Source organism: Lentinus tigrinus, assembly GCF_003813185.1.
Source record: "Lentinus tigrinus ALCF2SS1-7 unplaced genomic scaffold L226scaffold_18, whole genome shotgun sequence".
Classification (NCBI taxonomy): Eukaryota; Fungi; Basidiomycota; class Agaricomycetes; order Polyporales; family Polyporaceae; genus Lentinus; species Lentinus tigrinus.
In genome coordinates, this window is record NW_027137927.1 from 126,782 (window position 1) to 143,633 (window position 16,852).

Genomic DNA, 16,852 nt, shown 5'->3' on the forward strand with positions numbered 1-16,852 from the left:
CTGCGCTCCGGTCACGGTCGAATGTTGGGAGGCGCCAGCTCACCTTCATATGTAACTTGAGACTCATACGACGTACGGCGGTGTTGGAGATGAGTACGAGATGGATGGAATCGGCACTGATGTTCTACGACGGAAAGAGTCAAGTTTAGTGAACTCAAATGCGGGACTATAAGAGAATACCATCAGTCGTCCACGCGGGATGACATAAAACGCGCGCGACTGTGAGCTCGGAACCGCTATGCGGAAGAGAATGGCACATGGGCGGGAGACTCGGAGGCCTGCACCTCGTCTTCCTCATCCCAACCTGATCGCGAGGTCACGTACAACTCAGAGTCATCGTCCGAGTGTGGTACTGGCAAACCCGGAGTCAGGACGGCTCCGAGGGATCGGATGAAACCCGGGGTGTCATCGTAGGGGTTTCTCGAGAAGTGCAACGGATCGTCGGAGTCGACTCTTATGACTGTCTGGTTGGCTTCCTGGAGTTGTAGCAGGAAGTGCGAGACGAGGATGGATGTGATTCTGCGAATGTGTCAGAAATATTGATGAGTAGACACACGCAGGTGCATTCATGCTGGACGCGTACGGAGCGGTGAATATGGTGACATAGCTCGCACCGTCGCTCGCAACTCCGGGGCCCAGCTTTCCGTGAAACGGTGAGTGAAGTCGTACGAGCGTGATAGGACATGCGCCCTACCGCAGCCACCGAAAGGACCAGATGTAGGAGGTTCATGATGAAGATGGCGCTGATGAGAAGCGTTGAGATCTGCTACAGGTATACCACCCGCTTTGTCGAAGGACGTACACGAAGTATACGGTACCTGTGTGCGGCATAATACGAATAGTGAGGAATACCGTTACTTCGCATGAAGATTGACACATACCATCCCATAGTACAATATCTGATAGCGTCATTCTCTTGGACTGTCGGATATCCCTCAGGGTGTCCCGACCGCTCAGTTTTGCCCAGGTGATGCAGATGAGCAGAATGTCGGAAACAAGCAGCGGTACTCGAGCTACGATCACCACTATACAGATTCTGTGTATGAGCATCGGCTTTCGCATATAGCCGCAAGCAAACCTACGGCTGGTACAACGTCAGCGCCGACTGATGATGAAAATGAAACATCCAAACTTTAGTTCCAATTCTTTCGTCGTGGTTCTTACTTGGAGGCATCCGAAAGGCCACAGATTCTTTCCGGTGAGCTGATAGCCGTAGAAAACCTAGATCAGTCTATGTGTTAGGTCCACCTCTACAATTGCAAAATCTACGCACTCACCAGGTTAGCAGCTAATGGCGCTAGGGACAAGATGAAAACGAGAGCTCCCAGGAGCTTGCTTCTGCTCAGCACAAACGCACGAAGAGCGGAGAACGCTGGCCGCGATCAGTCAGCATGGTTGGGAACGAGCATTGGAAGTGAGACATGCCTGCCCAGGGAACGAGTTGCAGTCTTTGGACTACGGACAGGGCGATAATGAACGAGGAACAGCTGTACAAACAAACCTCAGTCATCATGTAGCACTCTGCATCTATAATGTACCAACCTCTGCAGTTCCGGTTACTAGATGCTGTCGTACATCGAAAGTGATTGCGTACCTTGTCCGAGTGGAATGTCGCGGAGTCAAACAACAACATGATATAGAGCGTCACACAGATGTACTTATTCGCGAAGAACAAGAGTGACGATCCTGACCATTTGGTGGTCCAGAAACATGCCACTTCTCGATCAACCGTGATGAGTGCATCATAGAGGAAGAGAACTGCGGTGGAAATCAGGGTCAGTTCGACTCGGGGCAAGGGTTCAATATGGATCATGTACCTGAGGCGGCGAAATCGCAGTGATATTCGATGAAGCTGCGTGGTCTTGTCAGCAAGCAGCACATATGATGAAAATTCTGCACATCTGCGACGTACAGGCTCTTGAATGACGCTACGATTGCAGCAGCAAGGACGTCCGCGGCCGAGGACATAAAACGTAGTTGAACGAGAGCAAGGAAGATTGAAGGTTCGCTCTCGGTCTGTGGGGGATCACCACGACAGTAGACGGAACATTGACCTTCTTATACACGGTTGAATGGGTTGTTGCGGCGCAGCCCTATGGCATCCACGACGCCCGCTTGAGACGTTTCGATGTATCGCCTCAGGGAAATTGAACGTCAGCGAGACTGTATGTACGCCTTTATGTGGCCATTCGGTGCTAGAGCCACTTCGACATATTCGCTTGAGACAACGGTACATGAGCACCGCGCACCTGATACTACGGGATTGAGGGATTGAGCAACCAGTCGCGCTGAGGTTGTAATACTGGGCTTACGTATGAGACACAGAGGAAAGCATATCCTCGCGTTCAATGCACTGACGAACATGACGTCGAATACAGCAGCACTTCTCAGGAAGACCCTTGACCGCTACGTGCTCGGGGTGATATCACTTTCTCTGTCAAACGTCGAACACATGTAGCCGCTGAAATCAGATCCGAGTCGGAGCATGCGATGTCTGCGGTCGCTCTCGAAGAGGATGCATTATCGTGCATTCGTTGTCAGTGCCTGTTACAGGATAGGGACGATATATTTATCACTCACCCAGAGCTCCTAGCAAATGGATCTTCTGAGGATGAGCGCGCGGCGGAAAACTTATGACGCCGTAGAAGCCGAATGTTGGGCCGCACAAGCTGCACAGCGATGTTTCTGGAGGTCTGTCAATGGCCAGCGCATAGTATGCAATACCGACCTGAGCGATTCGCGCCAGGTGTGAGAGCGTATTTAGATAGTGGCTGTGTGCACAAGTATGATTCTGATGAGCACAATACACTCGATTGAACGTTCACTACAACTTACATGAAAGCAGCGGCGCAGTTCTCGAGTGCAAAGGACGGGCAGGCGAATCAACAGCGGACATAGCCACCGTCCAGGCCCGCCGCGTGTGAGCAAGTTGCTGGGACTCCGAAGTCGTCGCGAAAGGCCCTTAGCTTGATGAGCTTATACATCAAGAATGAAACGTGATGGTCATAGCCCTGAGTACATCGTATGCTAGTCCTGTAGGCCAGGTCAGCACTGGACCGGGACTCCCAAGTTGCGAATCTTGGTACGTACGACGGATTTGGACTACGTTTGCCTGGGTCCACTTGCCTGACCCGAACAATGCCCGCACCCATATTCGGGTCCGGATCCGAGGCTGACAATGCCAGCCTCACCTTCACCGCGGACTACAACCAAGTTCCCAGCAGCAGACATGTCTTCCAAGGCCTCGCCAAGCTCTTCCTCCACCTCCTCAACAGCCGACATCTCTCTCCTGGCAGACTGCACACGCACCATTCGCCGTGCGCATCGCGCTAGACAAGGATCGATTCGACCATCCGCAATCTGTCGAATAGGCTAGTCAATATGTTTGAGGACATTGGGGAATATGTACGTGCCCGCCGCCTTCACCTCCCAAACCATCTCATGGACCCGCATGACCCCAGACGCTGTGCGAGTTCGAGGTCGTCGGACGCGCCAGCAAGGGCATCGACGTCGACTACAGCCCGGTCAGCTCCAGCTCCTCTGACGAGCCCGTCCTCGTGCACATCCGCGACGCCTTCTCGCCGCCTCCGCTGTCCCCCGTCACCGCCAGCTCCCCATGCTCCTCGTCACCCTACTCCTTCCTGTCTCCGGGGACGTCCCACACGTCGTCTTCTCCGTGCCCGTCAAGCCATTACCCCCGGCGCGGCCGCATCCTCACCGCGAGCGACTTTCGCCCAATCCGCAAGCTGGGTAAAGGCGGGCACGGCTCGGTCTACCTCGTCGAGGACGTCGTGTCCGAGCGATACCTCGCGATGAAAGTCATCGAGAAGAACGGGCTCCGTCTGCGCGAGTATCCGGCGGTGTTCGAGGAGCAGGCCGTGACCAAGACCCTCGCGAAGGACGCGTGCGAGGACGGTGTGGGCAGCCCGTTGTCCGTGCCTCTAGCGGGGAGCTTCGAGGACAGCGACAACTTCTACTTCCTCACGGTGCGTACCGCCGACACAGACACAGGAGCGCGTGGCATGCTGATAGCACGGGCAGGACTACTATCCGCGCGGGGACCTGATGAAGTGGATGAAGCGTCACGGAACTGTCCCAGTCCATCAAGCGCGCCTGTGGTGCGCTGAGCTGGTGAGTTGTCCGGAGAGCACCTGATAATTGCCTCGCCCTGACACTCGAAAGCTCGTCGCGCTGCAGTTTCTCCACAAGCGTCGCATCCTCCACCGCGACATCAAGCCGGACAACATCCTCATCGACGATGAGAACCACATCGCGCTGACAGACTTTGGCATCGCCCGCGGCTTCGGGCCACACCATGCGGAGCGGCCATGGACTCATCTGCCTCCGTGGAACATGCACCGCGACAGCGAGGACTCGGAACATCGCGGAAGCTGGATGAAGGGCAAAGATGGGGACCAGACGCACACCTTGGCGGGTACTCCGGGGTACGTGGCGCCGGAGGTTTACTCCGGCAAGTACTCCTACGAAGTGGACGTCTGGGGAGCAGGGGTAGTGCTGTACTCCATGTTGACCGGGAGGGTAAGTACGATTTGCTACATCCACACATCGGGAGCGTCGTGTTCATTAGCCGCAGCTGCCATTCGGGCTCCAACCCAAGGAACAACGGCTGGAGGAGCTGATCACCAGAACCGACACCGTTCCAGCCGACTTTGACTTATACGGCGTGGTCGATGGGGAGATCCGAAACTTGTTGACAAAGGTGCGCGCAGGAGGGATGTCTCGAAGTCCATGCGTGCTGACGAAGCTGCCAGATGCTGGAGAAGGACCCAAAGAAAAGAGCGTCGATTCGCAAGCTCAAGAAGCACCGGTGGTTCCATGGAATGTGCGTATGCATCCCATAGACTTGTTGAGGGGCTCACTGACGTCCACACAGTGATTGGGACGTCGTAGAGCGTCGGGAGAGGCGTCATGAGGCGTTGGCCGACCGCATGAGTGAAGATGTAGAGGTAGGCCCAGCAGCGACCTGACCGTTAACGACGCTGATCCTGATTCCAGGACGTCGACGTTTCGTACGGACGACCTTATGGCGCGTTCGATCGACCACCGCACGAATGGTTCGAATGGGTATCGCCGACCCTGCGTGGCATTGAGGGCTCGTTCGACACGACGAACGAATGGTCGTTGGGATCTACGTGTTACACGGATTGCGACCTCACGCAGAGCGAGGACGATTTCGAGTCGGTCGTTGAGTCACCGGGAGTAGGCGGTTTGAAAGGGTCGAGAGTGGTGCAGAAGATGAAGGGATGGATGAAGAGAAGGATGTCGGCTTCGTAGGATGAGCGTTGATCCCGCAGGTGCATACGAGCGGTGCTGTATACCAGTCGCTTAGGACGTGCTGATTTATTCGTGAGTATGGATATGACGAACATGAGATTATGCCAAACTTGAGAGCGGGAACGGTCGTACCATGACAGACTAGCCATCTTGCCACAGACTAGCCATCTTGCCACCGCAAGACCATCCAAATAACCCAACGTCTGCGTTCCGCCTCATCTTCGCCCTCCGCGCGATCCACGCTCCATGGACGTTCCTCAGAGCCACCGACTCGCCTCTCCTTTAGGTCCTCCGTCACCAAACCGGCGTCGGGTATGAGCTTCAGGAAGGACGCGATGACATATCGTCCGGTGTGGAGGCCTGCAACAAGGTGAACCCGTGCGCTCGCAGCCCGCTTCAGAGTTAGCTGCAGTGTTTGAACGAAGATACGGTGCGTGTCCGAGTTCCAGAGCGTATCGGCGGCAAGAACGATGTCAAACCCAGGGATAGGGTCGAGATGAGCACTCTGGGAGACCATGAGAGGGGATGGGTCAGAACCCCAGCCGTACGGAACGACACGGCAGCGATCCGCGACGTCATTTCGCTTCGCATTTTCAGCGAGGGTTTTGATGAGGCTCTCGTCGGGGTAGTCGCTGCAGGTGACAACCGCGTCCTGGTACATCTTGGCGATGAGGATGCTAGGTAAGCCTGCGCCCGCACCTAGCTCAAGGATCCTGAGCGGGCGGCCGTCTCGTTTGGCGAGAGCGATGTGCTGGTCCAAATGGAGGTCGCGGATGTGATCTGCGACATAGATAGCGGAAGACCATATGGACGAAGCGTGAAGAGCCCAGTTGGATGCCTGTGTGTCGGGCGTAACCAAGTGAATGCGCGAGACCTCGTCGTTCAGTTGATAGGTGAACGGTGCGCCGGCTGAGGAGTGCGCGACGGGGACATGGTCGTAGAGGGTCTCGAGAGATTCCGCGAGAAGATCTTCGGGATCGGACATCCACCTACGAGCGAGCGCGTCAAGCAGTCAACGATTGGAAAGAGTGTAGTTCCTGATGAGTCGGATGACTAGACGAAGAGCTCCAGCTGTGAATTGCAAGCAGTATTGATGGTAGAGGTAAAGCAGAGAAACGGCCAGGGCGAGATAATGAACTCGTTTCGGTTTGTATAACGTTTGTCAGGATGCCTTCTTTGGGCGCTTATCGGATTTGTTATGTGAATAAGCGCGGATAAGCCAGGTGGTCTGTGCGACAAGTTTTGCGGCAACCCGAACCCCTACATCCGCCCTCGCTGCGTGTCTTCATGTCTGACGCGACATCGTCTCCGCACAGGTCCGTACCGAACTCTATCGAGGCCTACAATTGCCCAGCAGCTGATGTGCAACGGTTAGAGCTCCTAACAAGGTCACTTACGCGGGGCGTGCCAAGGTTCGTCTCCAACCACCGCCTGCGGTTGCCCCACGCACACTGATCGCGTCGGCATATACAGAGAAGAAGGTCGAACATCGACAAGACATACAAGAATTCCGGGTGCGTTCTCTCGCGTTCACCGCGCGCACACAGTTTCTGACGCGCGACATCTTTCAGAGGAGAATCCGACGGATCGTCTGACGAAGAAGGAGAACCGCCCATCCAAGCAGTGACTAGACCGGTGAGTGCTCTTCCGCATCGTGGCATTCCGGTCGAGGTGGACGAGGTGGGCGACGGGAGTGCTAAAGTGGACGAACCCGAGCAAGGCCGTCACGTCGGAGTCGCAGCGGACTGTTTCATGATCGTGTTCATGCTCAGAACGCGCGAACTCATCCCACGCTCGGTTTGATTCCTCCCCTCGTCTCCGAGACACGTCTGTGGCCAAAACGCGTCCCTTACCGCCTGCTCAGACTCCACAGATGGCCGCCAGGACCCCCAAGAAGGTTGATGTCCAGTGAGTCCCCTGAGCGTCGTTTCACGCCTCCCTCTCAACCGCCACGCTCAGCCTCCCTGGACCGTCGCCGAAACAGACTCCAGCTCAGTCTGCGTCTGTCAAGAAACCTGTTAGTACGAGAGGAAAGAGAGCACCTCATTCGCGTCAAGGCTCTGTCGCGTCGATTGCCCGCGAGGACACTCTCGTTGGCGACGATTCCCCTACCAAACCTCCGTCCAGTGCCAAGCCTCGGTCGACCATTGGGTACGCGTCTCCCCTTGTATCTGGCGTGGCGAACGCTAACAAATGCCCACACACAGCCGCACTGACACCGAGGATGCGGACGATGCCTCCGTTGCGGGGGAACCCAAGGGCAGGTATTCCTCGCGGAAGAACGAGGCCGAGCGCCGCCAATTCATGGAGGACGATCCCAATTCAGGCGAGGTGGAGGCGCATCGCGTATTCTGCAAGGCCTGCAATGAGTGGATCGACCTCAACCCTTCGCGGCGGTACATCATGAAGAATTGGGTGGAGCACCGCAGGTCCTGCAAGGGCGGCAGCGAGCGTTCTGAGAGGTGCGTCGCGCTGTGATCCAGCCGAGGCCATTTTCTTACGACGACAGCAGTCCAAGCAAGGAGAAGGCCGCTGAGCAGATGGAAGACGACGAAGCTTCGGCTGCAGATGGATCTATTGTCGACGCCGCCGCCATCAAACGCGTCAAGAAAGAGGAGGATCGGAAGTCTTTCATCGAGAGCGACCCTCTAGCCGGCGAGGTTAAGCCTGACGCCGTGTTCTGCAAGGGTTGCCAGGCATGGGTCAAGTTGTCGACTGGGACGCGGTACTCTTTGCACCCGTGGAAGGCTCATGTGCAGAAGTGCTCCGGCGCCACGAAGTAAGTGTATGCTCTATGCCGCAGCTGATCAACGTTGAGCTGACCCACAGCAGTCGGCCTGGTTCCAAAGTGGCCGCTGCGCAGAGGAAGCTCACGCTGGTGAACGATCCACAAGCGCATAACTTCACTAATGAAAGTGTCGAATGCAAAGTCTGCAACCAGACTGTCGACCTTGGTCGGCAGCTTGATTATGATCTCACGAAATGGGAGGAACACAAGACTACCTGCAGGTGGGTGTCACGTCACAATCTGCATCTGAGGACCGCTCACCCACCCCCCTCGGAGCAGTCTCCCTGCCCCCCCTCCGCCCGCTGCCAAACCAGTCGCTGCTGCAGGGGCGGCCGCTCCGCGCTCTCCTCCTTCAGTTGCTTCTACCGAAGAAACGATCGTCGCCGCGGAAGCTGGCACGCCTCGGAAGAACAAGCGTTCACGCGAGGAGGACGATGCGCCGGAGCGTGCTGTTCGCCAACGTGGCGAATCGTACGAGGCACCACAGGGTGACGCGCCTGGATTCCTAGACTGGATCACCGCGCCCCTCAAGAACTTCCTCCGTGGTTTCCGCGAGGGCCTGTCTGGCTGATTTCAACAGTCCACTGGCCCTCTCACTGGGCCAACGCGCCATCGGTCAATTATGTAGACCTACCGGCATTCCCATGATATGTACTTTCACTCTTGCGCTGCGATACCTGTACACCACACTCCCTGTTCCATCCGTTTCACGATATGCATGAATTTACGTTCTTTGTTTAAGTCTGTATTCGTGCGACCTACAAGTCGGCTTGCGTTTATCTACACGTGTGTCCGGGATGTTATTCTAGCCTGTATATGCTCCCTAGTTGCCTCAGTCCCAATACGATCCCGATACCCCAACTATGCAGCTGCGGGCTTACTTCTGCATCCGCGACGCTCGAGGTCGCCCGATAACACCCGAACGCAGCCGTGGCCCGTGCAACCTATGTAGTGCAGCGCGTCTTGGGCGCGTCCGCGACGCGTCCAGAGCGGCACTTGCCGGCCTCATATATCCCTGCCCTTCCGCCGGCCACACCGTTCTCTCGCGACCACCACTCAGTCCCCTCCTCTACTTCACTTAACACCCCATCCCGACGCGTTTTTCTTCCTATATCCCTTGCAGCTGACCTTATAATCGATCGGGACGCAGCCTCATACCACGTTTTCGACCTGAAACCACCCTCCACTTTTCGAGACAAAAGGAGTGGCTCGTAGGTCTCTATTTTTCTGCTTGGTCCCGCTGAGTGGCTTTGACCCATAACCTGCACATAAAGAGCGCGACACGACGCGACGGGACCTCCAAATCCCCCTCTACCAGACCTTGTAATCCCCTCTCACCGCGCGCTGCGGCACGCATAACACCCATGGCTCCCACTAACGGAGTACGAAATCCCCTTCCGTAAGACCACCTGCCTCGTATCTAGTGGTCATGACGCTGACATCCCGGACTGTAGGAACGCGTCGACCTCTACATTGCCCGATTCTGAACCGGAGGTGGTGTCCACCGCCTCGAGGAAGTCCAAGCGGATTGCACACCAGCCAGCAGAACACGGCCAGCCGCACAAGAAGCAGAGATTGACGCCATCACCATCAGTGTATGTTATGCTACTCGTCGCGCGTTTGGCACGTTACTTACGATCGTCATCGCAGCTTGGACCGCGACCTCACGGAGACCGAGCAGGCCAGGCGGGAGAAGCTCGAGAAACAGCCGCTCGCAATCGTCATAGACCACATGAACGTCGGCTGCAAGAGGTGCGGCGGGCTCGTCAAGCTCACCAAGCACCATCTGTACGATTACAGCCACTGGAAGACGCACCGGGAGCGCTGCGATAAGTGGTCTCAGGCCGAGTTGGAGGCCAGACTGGAGAAGAGCACCCTAGTAAGCCTGCATCGCCTTCACGGCATTGTGGAACTCAGAACTCACACGACTGCGAAGATCTCTTCGCGACTGTCTACTCCGTCCCTGATCCTGGACGCTGGCTCTGATCTCACGGATTTGAGCGACAGCGAGCCTGAGGCATCACCGCCTCCACAAGAGAGAGCTCGTGCGGCCTCCGAGACCGCCCATCCCCAGCCGGTTCGCGAACCCTTACCATTTGCTTCTGGCCCTTTGAGCTCGCATCTCCTCTGTGCGGAGTACCTCGCTGTGGCACATCCGGGAGCGAAAACAATCGATCTCAACGCCCCTCTAGAGGTCATCCCTGAATGGTCGTTCGCCAATCTCAAGCTTCCTGTTTTCGTCAATCCCGATCAGGCGGAAGCGGAGTCACGACGCTGTGTTCTCTCTCCCGTGGATTGGGGACAAGTGGAATCCGAGGACCACGACGAGGAATTTGATGGTGAGGATCAGTGGGCGACGCACAGTCCGCCACCGCCCCGGGCACCGACAAATGGCACTACGACACCGGTCTCAGCGGCGGGGAACGAATGACAAGGGGTGTGCGTTGCTTCGCGATGATTATTGTTCTCTGGAATTCTGCTTCATCCGTTTCAGGTCCTGGTAGACTACGTTCACATAATGGATGCCACAGCCCACTGTACCATAGTGCACTCTTCCCTTACGCTTCCTAGTCTCATAGCCACATGAATGCATGTTGATTGCACACCTAGTTTCTACATCCGCGAGTGATAGGCCGAACAGCCCGCCCTGGGCCCAGTGCCCATGGGTATACGCAGGTCAACGCGAAAATGCATCAGCCGGCCGGAAGATGCCGAGTGCACTTGTTTTCTCCCTCCACCACCTCCTCTTCGAACTGTGGCGATCGCGCTCTTCTCTTCCGACGGCTATGAAACTTCGTACGGGTGTGACTGAAGCATTATAACATGTTTCTACCGTGCCAAAACTCTCATAGAAGCACGGGACGACGGACTACGATGCTTCGCCACACTCGTGCTACCCTCCCCCAAGACAACCAGCCGTATTGGGCAGGGCTTCTGGATCCTTATGAAAATCCGATGCAACCAGCGCACAACGATGTCACTCCGACTCCGTATACTTGGGTTGCGCGGTCGTATAAGTATCTATGCCATAAGAATCCTCACCTAAATCCCCTGAGATCCACCCTCGTCCACTGCGCCAAACCCACTGAAACCCATGGTGCGAACGCGCTCCTCTTACAAGCCCACCAACAAAGCCAACCTCTCGTGAGGCCTTCTCCTTTCTCTGCATTCTTTTGCATGACTAACAAATACTTCCGGTCAGCGTCGCTTCGAACGGGGCAGACCATGGAGGGCCATCCTCTGTCCATCCGCAGCCAACCATACTGCACGACGGAGTTTCTGAGGCGATTCGATTGAATCGTGCCAAACTTCCGAGACCACTCCCTACCAAAGGTGGCAAATGGTACGCCGGCACCCTGCCTGAGTTACCCTCGGCATCTGTGCGTCGTTCTATTTCATGCCCATCGTACTCAGTTGGTTCGGTTCACTGAATTCTCTCAATGCGCAGATACATCCAGTGACGCTGTCTGCAACCTTTGACGACCGACAAGACGGCGTACCGGACACCAGAGCTCTCTTGACCCCTCGAACCCAGTCTGTGGCGCTTCCTGAAGACCAGATACGACACAATCTTGGCAGTTCTTCCACCCATGACATCTCATCGCCGGAGGAGTTGGGGGTGGCGCATCGAGTGGCCGAATGGCGTCGTTGTTGCACCTCTCACAGCTCAGAATCTACTGCGACACCCAGTAACTCAAAACGAGAGACACATCGTCCTGAACAACCTCGGGCAACTACGGGACTTACGGGATCATTCGCCCTCCGTCTGCCACTCCTGATGATCCGTGAGGATCCCTTCGCTCAGTATCATTTTGGCCTATCTCCGGTCCACTGGGATCAAGTGGTCGCCAGACCGAGCTTCCTCCACCCGACTCTCGCCGGCACTTGGAGACCATCCGCAAGGAAGCAAGGGAAGGGCTCTGCGACTCTCAGTCTGAGAGCGATGACACGCTAGACACGAATAATACAGACTCCATGGGCTCACTCGAACAGCCAACATGGACGACGTACTAGTATGCACTGCCGTCTGGCGCTGTTCGACACTCAATTGGCTTCAAGTTCTCCTACGTCCTTCAAGCCGTCGGATCCTCCTTATTCATGACACATGTCGCCGTATCTGGCTATACGTCATCTCATGTTATCTTTAGCTTGTTTCGTGCCTTTTTTTCTGCTGTTGTACTCGTTCATCACTCAATTGTACCGTGCCGAATGTCGCACCTGCCTGAATTGAACCTACTTCACTCGCATGAGCTTGATCTCGTACCATCCCTTCTGCATCCCGATTCCGTTGTCCGGTATTGAAAGCACAAGATATCATATCCTTGCAGTCCCGTGAGACGTCAAAGGACCAAATTCTGCGAGACACTGACAGACCAAAACCCGGCTCCCACATGAAAGTGCATCAGCCAAGTCGGAAGATGCCGAGTGCACTTGTTCTCTCCCCTCGCCTCCTCGTCGAACTGTGGCGATCGCTCTATTTCGTTCTGCTGGCCTTGAAATTCGGTATGTATGCCCCCGAAGTGTTCAGCACTGGTTCTACTGTGCCAGAACTCGCATCGAGGCGCGGGACAAAGGATTACGACGCCTCGCCACACTCGTGTTGCCCTCCTCCAGACAATCAGCCACATTGGGCAGGTGTCCTTGATCCTATTGAGAGTCCGACGCAACCAGCGCACAACGATTCACCTCCCAAGTCCGTATACTTGGGTTACGCAATTGTATAAGTATCCACGTACAGCGTGGCGAGGGGGATCCGACCCTTAGACCCCCCTCGTCAACTACTCCTCCCCCCATCCGCACCAGATTTACACCATAGTCACCACAAACATCGCACATCATGGTGCAGACCCGCTCTTCTAAGAAGAATACCGCTCATCGGTGAGTGTCCTCAGGATCCCACTTCCCACGATTTTTATCTATGGTTTGCGTCAGCGTCGCCACAGGCTCGAAGTCCCACAAGGCTCTCGCTATCCCCCAACAGAAGCCAGCGAAGAAACAGACCTCCCAAGACCAACAAGCGCCACCCACCACGAAGCTTAAGCCCTTGGTGCCTGCCAAGGGCCGCAAGTGGTACGCATCTACTCAGTTACTGAATTCGCACCCTAACCTCTTCCACAGCGTCCCTCTTGCACGAACGTTGCTGAGGACTGTAGGGCAGCACAAGCGATGGGAATACTTCCAGTCGCATCCCATGGTCTGGCAATTTAACGAGCTTTACGCGCTTTGCAAGCTATGCTACCTCAATGCACGGCTCAGCCGGAATCATTGCTACGATCGTGAACATTGGGATAAACACTGCGTGCGATGCCTGCGTAGAGACCCTAAGTCCAAGGAATTCAAGAAAGACCAGCGGAAAAACAAGTCAAAATGGACACCCCAACTACGAGTTCGTCATTCATTTCGTCATCTTCCATCTCCGGGTCTCATCAAAAGCTCGCAGAGATGGGTTTCGAAACGACCTGCCAAAGAGAAGATTATCCCACAAGATGTCTTGCAAGCGCTCCGCCGCAAGTACCTTGTCAAAGAGAACTCCCAAACACTGGCAGCGGCTTCGGAGGAAGACGATCGCGCTGAAGACCAGCCGGGGCAAAGCCAGGAATGTATGGTGGTAGACACCGCCGAAGCACTCGTACAGTCTCATGACCTCACGCAGACCATCGTGCGTTACACATCCGCCTTCATGATTATCCCGTCTCCGCTGACTTTGAGTTACCCGTAGGTCGATCATCCCATATCTCTTGGTGACTCGGGGCCACTTCCGACGGCACCCTCCATGTATCCGGTACCCCCCTTCACGTTCCATTTCGAGGAGAAGTTGGATACCGCCCCGCCGCAGCCGGTCCTCGATAACAACGCGAGCGTACTTACCCCGCTATACCACCGAGACGTCGACGTTCAAGCGCGTCGCAGACAGCTTGAGACGTCTCGGTCCTGCGTGTACCGAGTTATGACAACTGAAGAGCTGCCTGCTGTCGAGTTTCTACTCTCCTTCCAGTCGGGAAACTCTCAGCGTCGTAACTCGGTCGACAACGCCTTTCCTGAGCCTAACTTCACATTATCCCCGGTGAACTGGGCCACAGCCCCTTCCAGCGGTCGATACCAATACGACAGTACTAGTGCGGATATGGGTCAGCAATCGGACTCTGAGGACTCGGACATGACTGACGAGGGCTTCTAGAGCCTTCAGGAAGGCTCGGTGGTGTCTACTTGAAGCGAAATGAGTGGACGACGTACCCCTTTGTAATGGACGATTCATTCCGCCGGATTGATGTTGATGCTTCGCTTTGCAATGCTCCGCACCTGTACTGCATCTTGTTGTATATGCCCAGTATATTCTTGTGTATCGTTTCCCTAATTTGCACCAGCTTTCGATTACCAGCCTGATTGATTATCTTGATCTTCTGCATGCCGAGGTGACTATCTGTTAACGTAGAGATGGAATCGCTTCCGGTCCCAGGCTTCCAGCGAGCGGGATGTCAGCCTGCAAGATACCAATTCACTGCAATCAGCAAATAGACATACCGCGGAACTCCAGCCTTCAGGATTGCAAGGAAAGCACGACCTCGAGGATACATAACGCTGTGCAGGACACAGGCTAGAAGTTTGATGCACAAGGACGCATACACCGAACAAGGAATATGCCGAACTCCGTATTTGTTCTCTCAGCCTGACTCCGACAAAGCGCTCCCCTGACGACCTCTGTTCCTCCAGCGGCAGTATTTTATTTCTCGCTCCATGGCTCACGGTATGACCATCGAGAAGAGATTAGAAAAGTCTTAGAAAGTTTGCAGAGGTAGAGAGGAGGAGCAGGGGAGCCGGACGAACAGGGAGCTAGTCTCCGCCACAGTCGCCCGGATCCGTTGCCCTGCCCTTCTTCAAGACAATGAGCCCTATTCGGCAAGTGTACTGGCCGCTGCAACTGGGACACAACGTTCCTCCTTCCCACTTCGTGTATTTGTGTTTCCACCGCAAGGGCATAAAGCGCACGCCATGGAGGCAGCAACGCCTCACTCAACACTCCCTTCAGCTCGCCGCCCCCAGTTCTCTCGCCACACCAGCTACTACACCTCGCCGCCATGGTGACGACTCGCGCCGCATCGAAGTGAGTATATGGTCCGCCGTGGCGACGCATCCAGAGCTCATCTGCCGGCTGGGTCAGAGCCGTCCCGACTCCGCCACAGTCCGTTGGTACTGCCAAAAAGCGCACAAAGCGCCGCAAGCGGTCCAGCGCTACTAAGAAGGCAAAGAAAGTCACTGTCAGTGCCCCTGAGCCGACGCCGACAGTACCACTAGAGCCCTCGGCGCCGTCAGAACCAGGACCGTCAACGGAGCCTCAGCGGCAGAGGTTACCTCCAAAACCTACAGATGTCCCATCCTATCCACGCTGCCCGAGATCTGGCAAGTGGTACGTGCTATGCGGTGCCCCCATGGTACACTTGCTGACCCTTGGTGAAAGCCGTTCGGATGCAGCCAAGACAATGACCACCAGAACGCAAGTAATGTGGTGGACGTGGTTCCAGAGCATCGACGCCATAGAGTGGTTTGACCACATCAAGGCGTTCTGCCGCGACTGTAACATGATGGTCACGCTAAGTAAGAGAAGCGATTACGATCCAGAGCACTGGCGTAAACACTGGGAACGACATCACCCACCGTTGAAGGTGAATGGCAATCAGCCAGGGACCGCGAAAGGACCTCCCAGGAAACGGCGTAAGCGGCTCGCATCCAAGGCACGAAGGACATCCCGGCCTCAGGTACGTAGACGAAGCTAGCTTCGCGCCCATCGTTGCTGATGCTGCCGTACTCAACAGAAGAGAGAGGTACCGCCCACACCCGACTTGAGCTCGGATGACTCCGATAGAATGGACATCGACTCCGACGCCACACCCCTCCCTGAGACCCCCCGGTCGCCTCCAACCATCCAACTGTCCGAGACTCATCCCAACGTCAAGCGACGGCGCGAGGAGATTATCCAGCCCGCTTCTCATTGGCGCACACCTTCGCCTTGCTCATCCGTCGTTCCAGAGGTACGTGTCATCATCCATGCCCCAGACCCGCGACCGTTCGCCTAACTCCACAACGTCGCATAGATCAACATAGAGCGCCCCACTCCCCCGCGTGAACTCGACAGCTCGCATGAAGATCAAGGGCTCCGATCGGGCTCAGAGGAGCTGCAACCAGCTCGGAGCCCCCGCCGCGATTTGTCACCTATACTGTCTGCATTGACCGGTCATAGGGCAAAGCCTGCCTACGCCACCCAGCAAGAGGAGCCTAGCAGAGGGCATTCTCCGAGCCCGTCCGAGCCGTATGGCAGTCCCGGCTCAAGGCATTTGGCCCAACTCGCGGACCTCGCGGAGTACAGCCCCCGCGGCGTGTCTCCGTCCGCTAGCACGCGCAGTGACTTCAGTGAAGAAGAGCTGGAAATGGCGCGTGTGCTGAGCGCATACCGTCAAGACTCGTCGCTCGGGCTTCAGCTAGAGACCACAACGTCCGCACCTTGTCTGCCGTCGCTTGGCGGGGATCCCGTCTTGGACCACATGCATGCTAGTGCACCATCCTTCAGCGATCAGGGTGCCTCTGGCGGTTTTCCGATGTCTAACGTCCGGAGCCTGCCGTTGTTGTGACCGTCGACATCGTGTTGTTCGTGTTCCTTTGTTGTTGTATCCCGTTGTCGAGGCGCACTGTTCTTCCTACTCTCCTCTTTTGTTGGACCTGTGTTATTGTTGCTGAATATCACTGCGCTTCGGGGCCTATTTGTTGTACGCACAA

The 16,852-nt window shown here is 55.9% G+C and overlaps 7 protein-coding genes across 7 annotated transcripts; 5 read left to right on the forward strand and 2 right to left on the reverse strand.

Annotated features, from left to right (window-relative positions):
- Nucleotides 1-236: 236 nt before the first annotated feature.
- On the reverse strand, nucleotides 237-1,968 carry L226DRAFT_572346 (uncharacterized protein; the record flags this gene model as incomplete). Its single annotated transcript, XM_067684664.1, has 12 exons — nucleotides 237-519; nucleotides 584-639; nucleotides 695-743; nucleotides 803-818; nucleotides 882-1,036; nucleotides 1,083-1,105; nucleotides 1,165-1,221; nucleotides 1,278-1,297; nucleotides 1,354-1,372; nucleotides 1,595-1,758; nucleotides 1,818-1,852; nucleotides 1,913-1,968. The coding sequence occupies 12 exons, from the start codon at nucleotides 1,966-1,968 to the stop codon at nucleotides 237-239; spliced, it is 933 nt and encodes a 310-aa protein (XP_067533837.1).
- Nucleotides 1,969-3,725: 1,757 nt separating this feature from the next.
- Nucleotides 3,726-4,862, forward strand: L226DRAFT_465773 (kinase-like protein; the record flags this gene model as incomplete). The annotated part of the gene is made up of 6 exons (XM_067675940.1): nucleotides 3,726-3,986; nucleotides 4,042-4,131; nucleotides 4,183-4,346; nucleotides 4,392-4,539; nucleotides 4,595-4,720; nucleotides 4,773-4,862. Coding segments are annotated over 6 exons (879 nt in total), but the record flags the coding sequence as incomplete, so codon positions are not given.
- Nucleotides 4,863-5,157: 295 nt separating this feature from the next.
- Nucleotides 5,158-6,408, reverse strand: L226DRAFT_106793 (uncharacterized protein). The gene is made up of 2 exons (XM_067672086.1): nucleotides 5,428-6,408; nucleotides 5,158-5,356 (listed from the first exon to the last, which is right to left on the reverse strand). The coding sequence occupies exon 1, from the start codon at nucleotides 6,278-6,280 to the stop codon at nucleotides 5,456-5,458; it is 825 nt and encodes a 274-aa protein (XP_067533839.1). The 5' UTR covers nucleotides 6,281-6,408; the 3' UTR covers nucleotides 5,158-5,356; nucleotides 5,428-5,455.
- A 760-nt stretch (nucleotides 6,409-7,168) lies between these two features.
- L226DRAFT_546568 (uncharacterized protein) lies at nucleotides 7,169-8,654 on the forward strand (the record flags this gene model as incomplete). The annotated part of the gene is made up of 6 exons (XM_067682434.1): nucleotides 7,169-7,203; nucleotides 7,255-7,446; nucleotides 7,503-7,757; nucleotides 7,808-8,074; nucleotides 8,128-8,304; nucleotides 8,363-8,654. The coding sequence occupies 6 exons, from the start codon at nucleotides 7,169-7,171 to the stop codon at nucleotides 8,652-8,654; spliced, it is 1,218 nt and encodes a 405-aa protein (XP_067533840.1).
- Nucleotides 8,655-9,176: 522 nt separating this feature from the next.
- L226DRAFT_510667 (uncharacterized protein) lies at nucleotides 9,177-10,685 on the forward strand. Its single transcript, XM_067678266.1, has 5 exons — nucleotides 9,177-9,298; nucleotides 9,358-9,482; nucleotides 9,538-9,678; nucleotides 9,734-9,962; nucleotides 10,020-10,685. Exons 2-5 carry the CDS (start codon nucleotides 9,448-9,450, stop codon nucleotides 10,512-10,514), a joined length of 900 nt encoding a protein of 299 aa, XP_067533841.1. The 5' UTR covers nucleotides 9,177-9,298; nucleotides 9,358-9,447; the 3' UTR covers nucleotides 10,515-10,685.
- A 2,235-nt stretch (nucleotides 10,686-12,920) lies between these two features.
- On the forward strand, nucleotides 12,921-14,261 carry L226DRAFT_561346 (uncharacterized protein; the record flags this gene model as incomplete). Its single annotated transcript, XM_067683429.1, has 5 exons — nucleotides 12,921-12,961; nucleotides 13,016-13,153; nucleotides 13,202-13,469; nucleotides 13,524-13,742; nucleotides 13,803-14,261. The coding sequence occupies 5 exons, from the start codon at nucleotides 12,921-12,923 to the stop codon at nucleotides 14,259-14,261; spliced, it is 1,125 nt and encodes a 374-aa protein (XP_067533842.1).
- Nucleotides 14,262-14,961: 700 nt separating this feature from the next.
- L226DRAFT_106929 (uncharacterized protein) lies at nucleotides 14,962-16,402 on the forward strand. The gene is made up of 3 exons (XM_067672087.1): nucleotides 14,962-15,185; nucleotides 15,243-15,837; nucleotides 15,895-16,402. The coding sequence occupies exons 1-3, from the start codon at nucleotides 15,160-15,162 to the stop codon at nucleotides 16,153-16,155; spliced, it is 882 nt and encodes a 293-aa protein (XP_067533843.1). The 5' UTR covers nucleotides 14,962-15,159; the 3' UTR covers nucleotides 16,156-16,402.
- The last annotated feature ends 450 nt before the right edge of the window (nucleotides 16,403-16,852 follow it).

Excerpts from the sequence above, each read along its gene's own strand:
- L226DRAFT_106793 (XM_067672086.1), bottom strand. The coding sequence starts at position 6,280 with ATGTCCGATCCCGAAGATCTTCTCGCGGAATCTCTCGAGACCCTCTAC.
- L226DRAFT_510667 (XM_067678266.1), top strand. The coding sequence starts at position 9,448 with ATGGCTCCCACTAACGGAGTACGAAATCCCCTTCC. Across the intron at positions 9,483-9,537 it reads GGAGTACGAAATCCCCTTCC|GAACGCGTCGACCTCTACAT; the intron begins GTAAGACCACCT and ends CCCGGACTGTAG. Across the intron at positions 9,963-10,019 it reads GACTGGAGAAGAGCACCCTA|ATCTCTTCGCGACTGTCTAC; the intron begins GTAAGCCTGCAT and ends ACGACTGCGAAG.
- L226DRAFT_106929 (XM_067672087.1), top strand. The coding sequence starts at position 15,160 with ATGGTGACGACTCGCGCCGCATCGAA. Across the intron at positions 15,186-15,242 it reads ACGACTCGCGCCGCATCGAA|AGCCGTCCCGACTCCGCCAC; the intron begins GTGAGTATATGG and ends CGGCTGGGTCAG. Across the intron at positions 15,838-15,894 it reads GAAGGACATCCCGGCCTCAG|AAGAGAGAGGTACCGCCCAC; the intron begins GTACGTAGACGA and ends CGTACTCAACAG.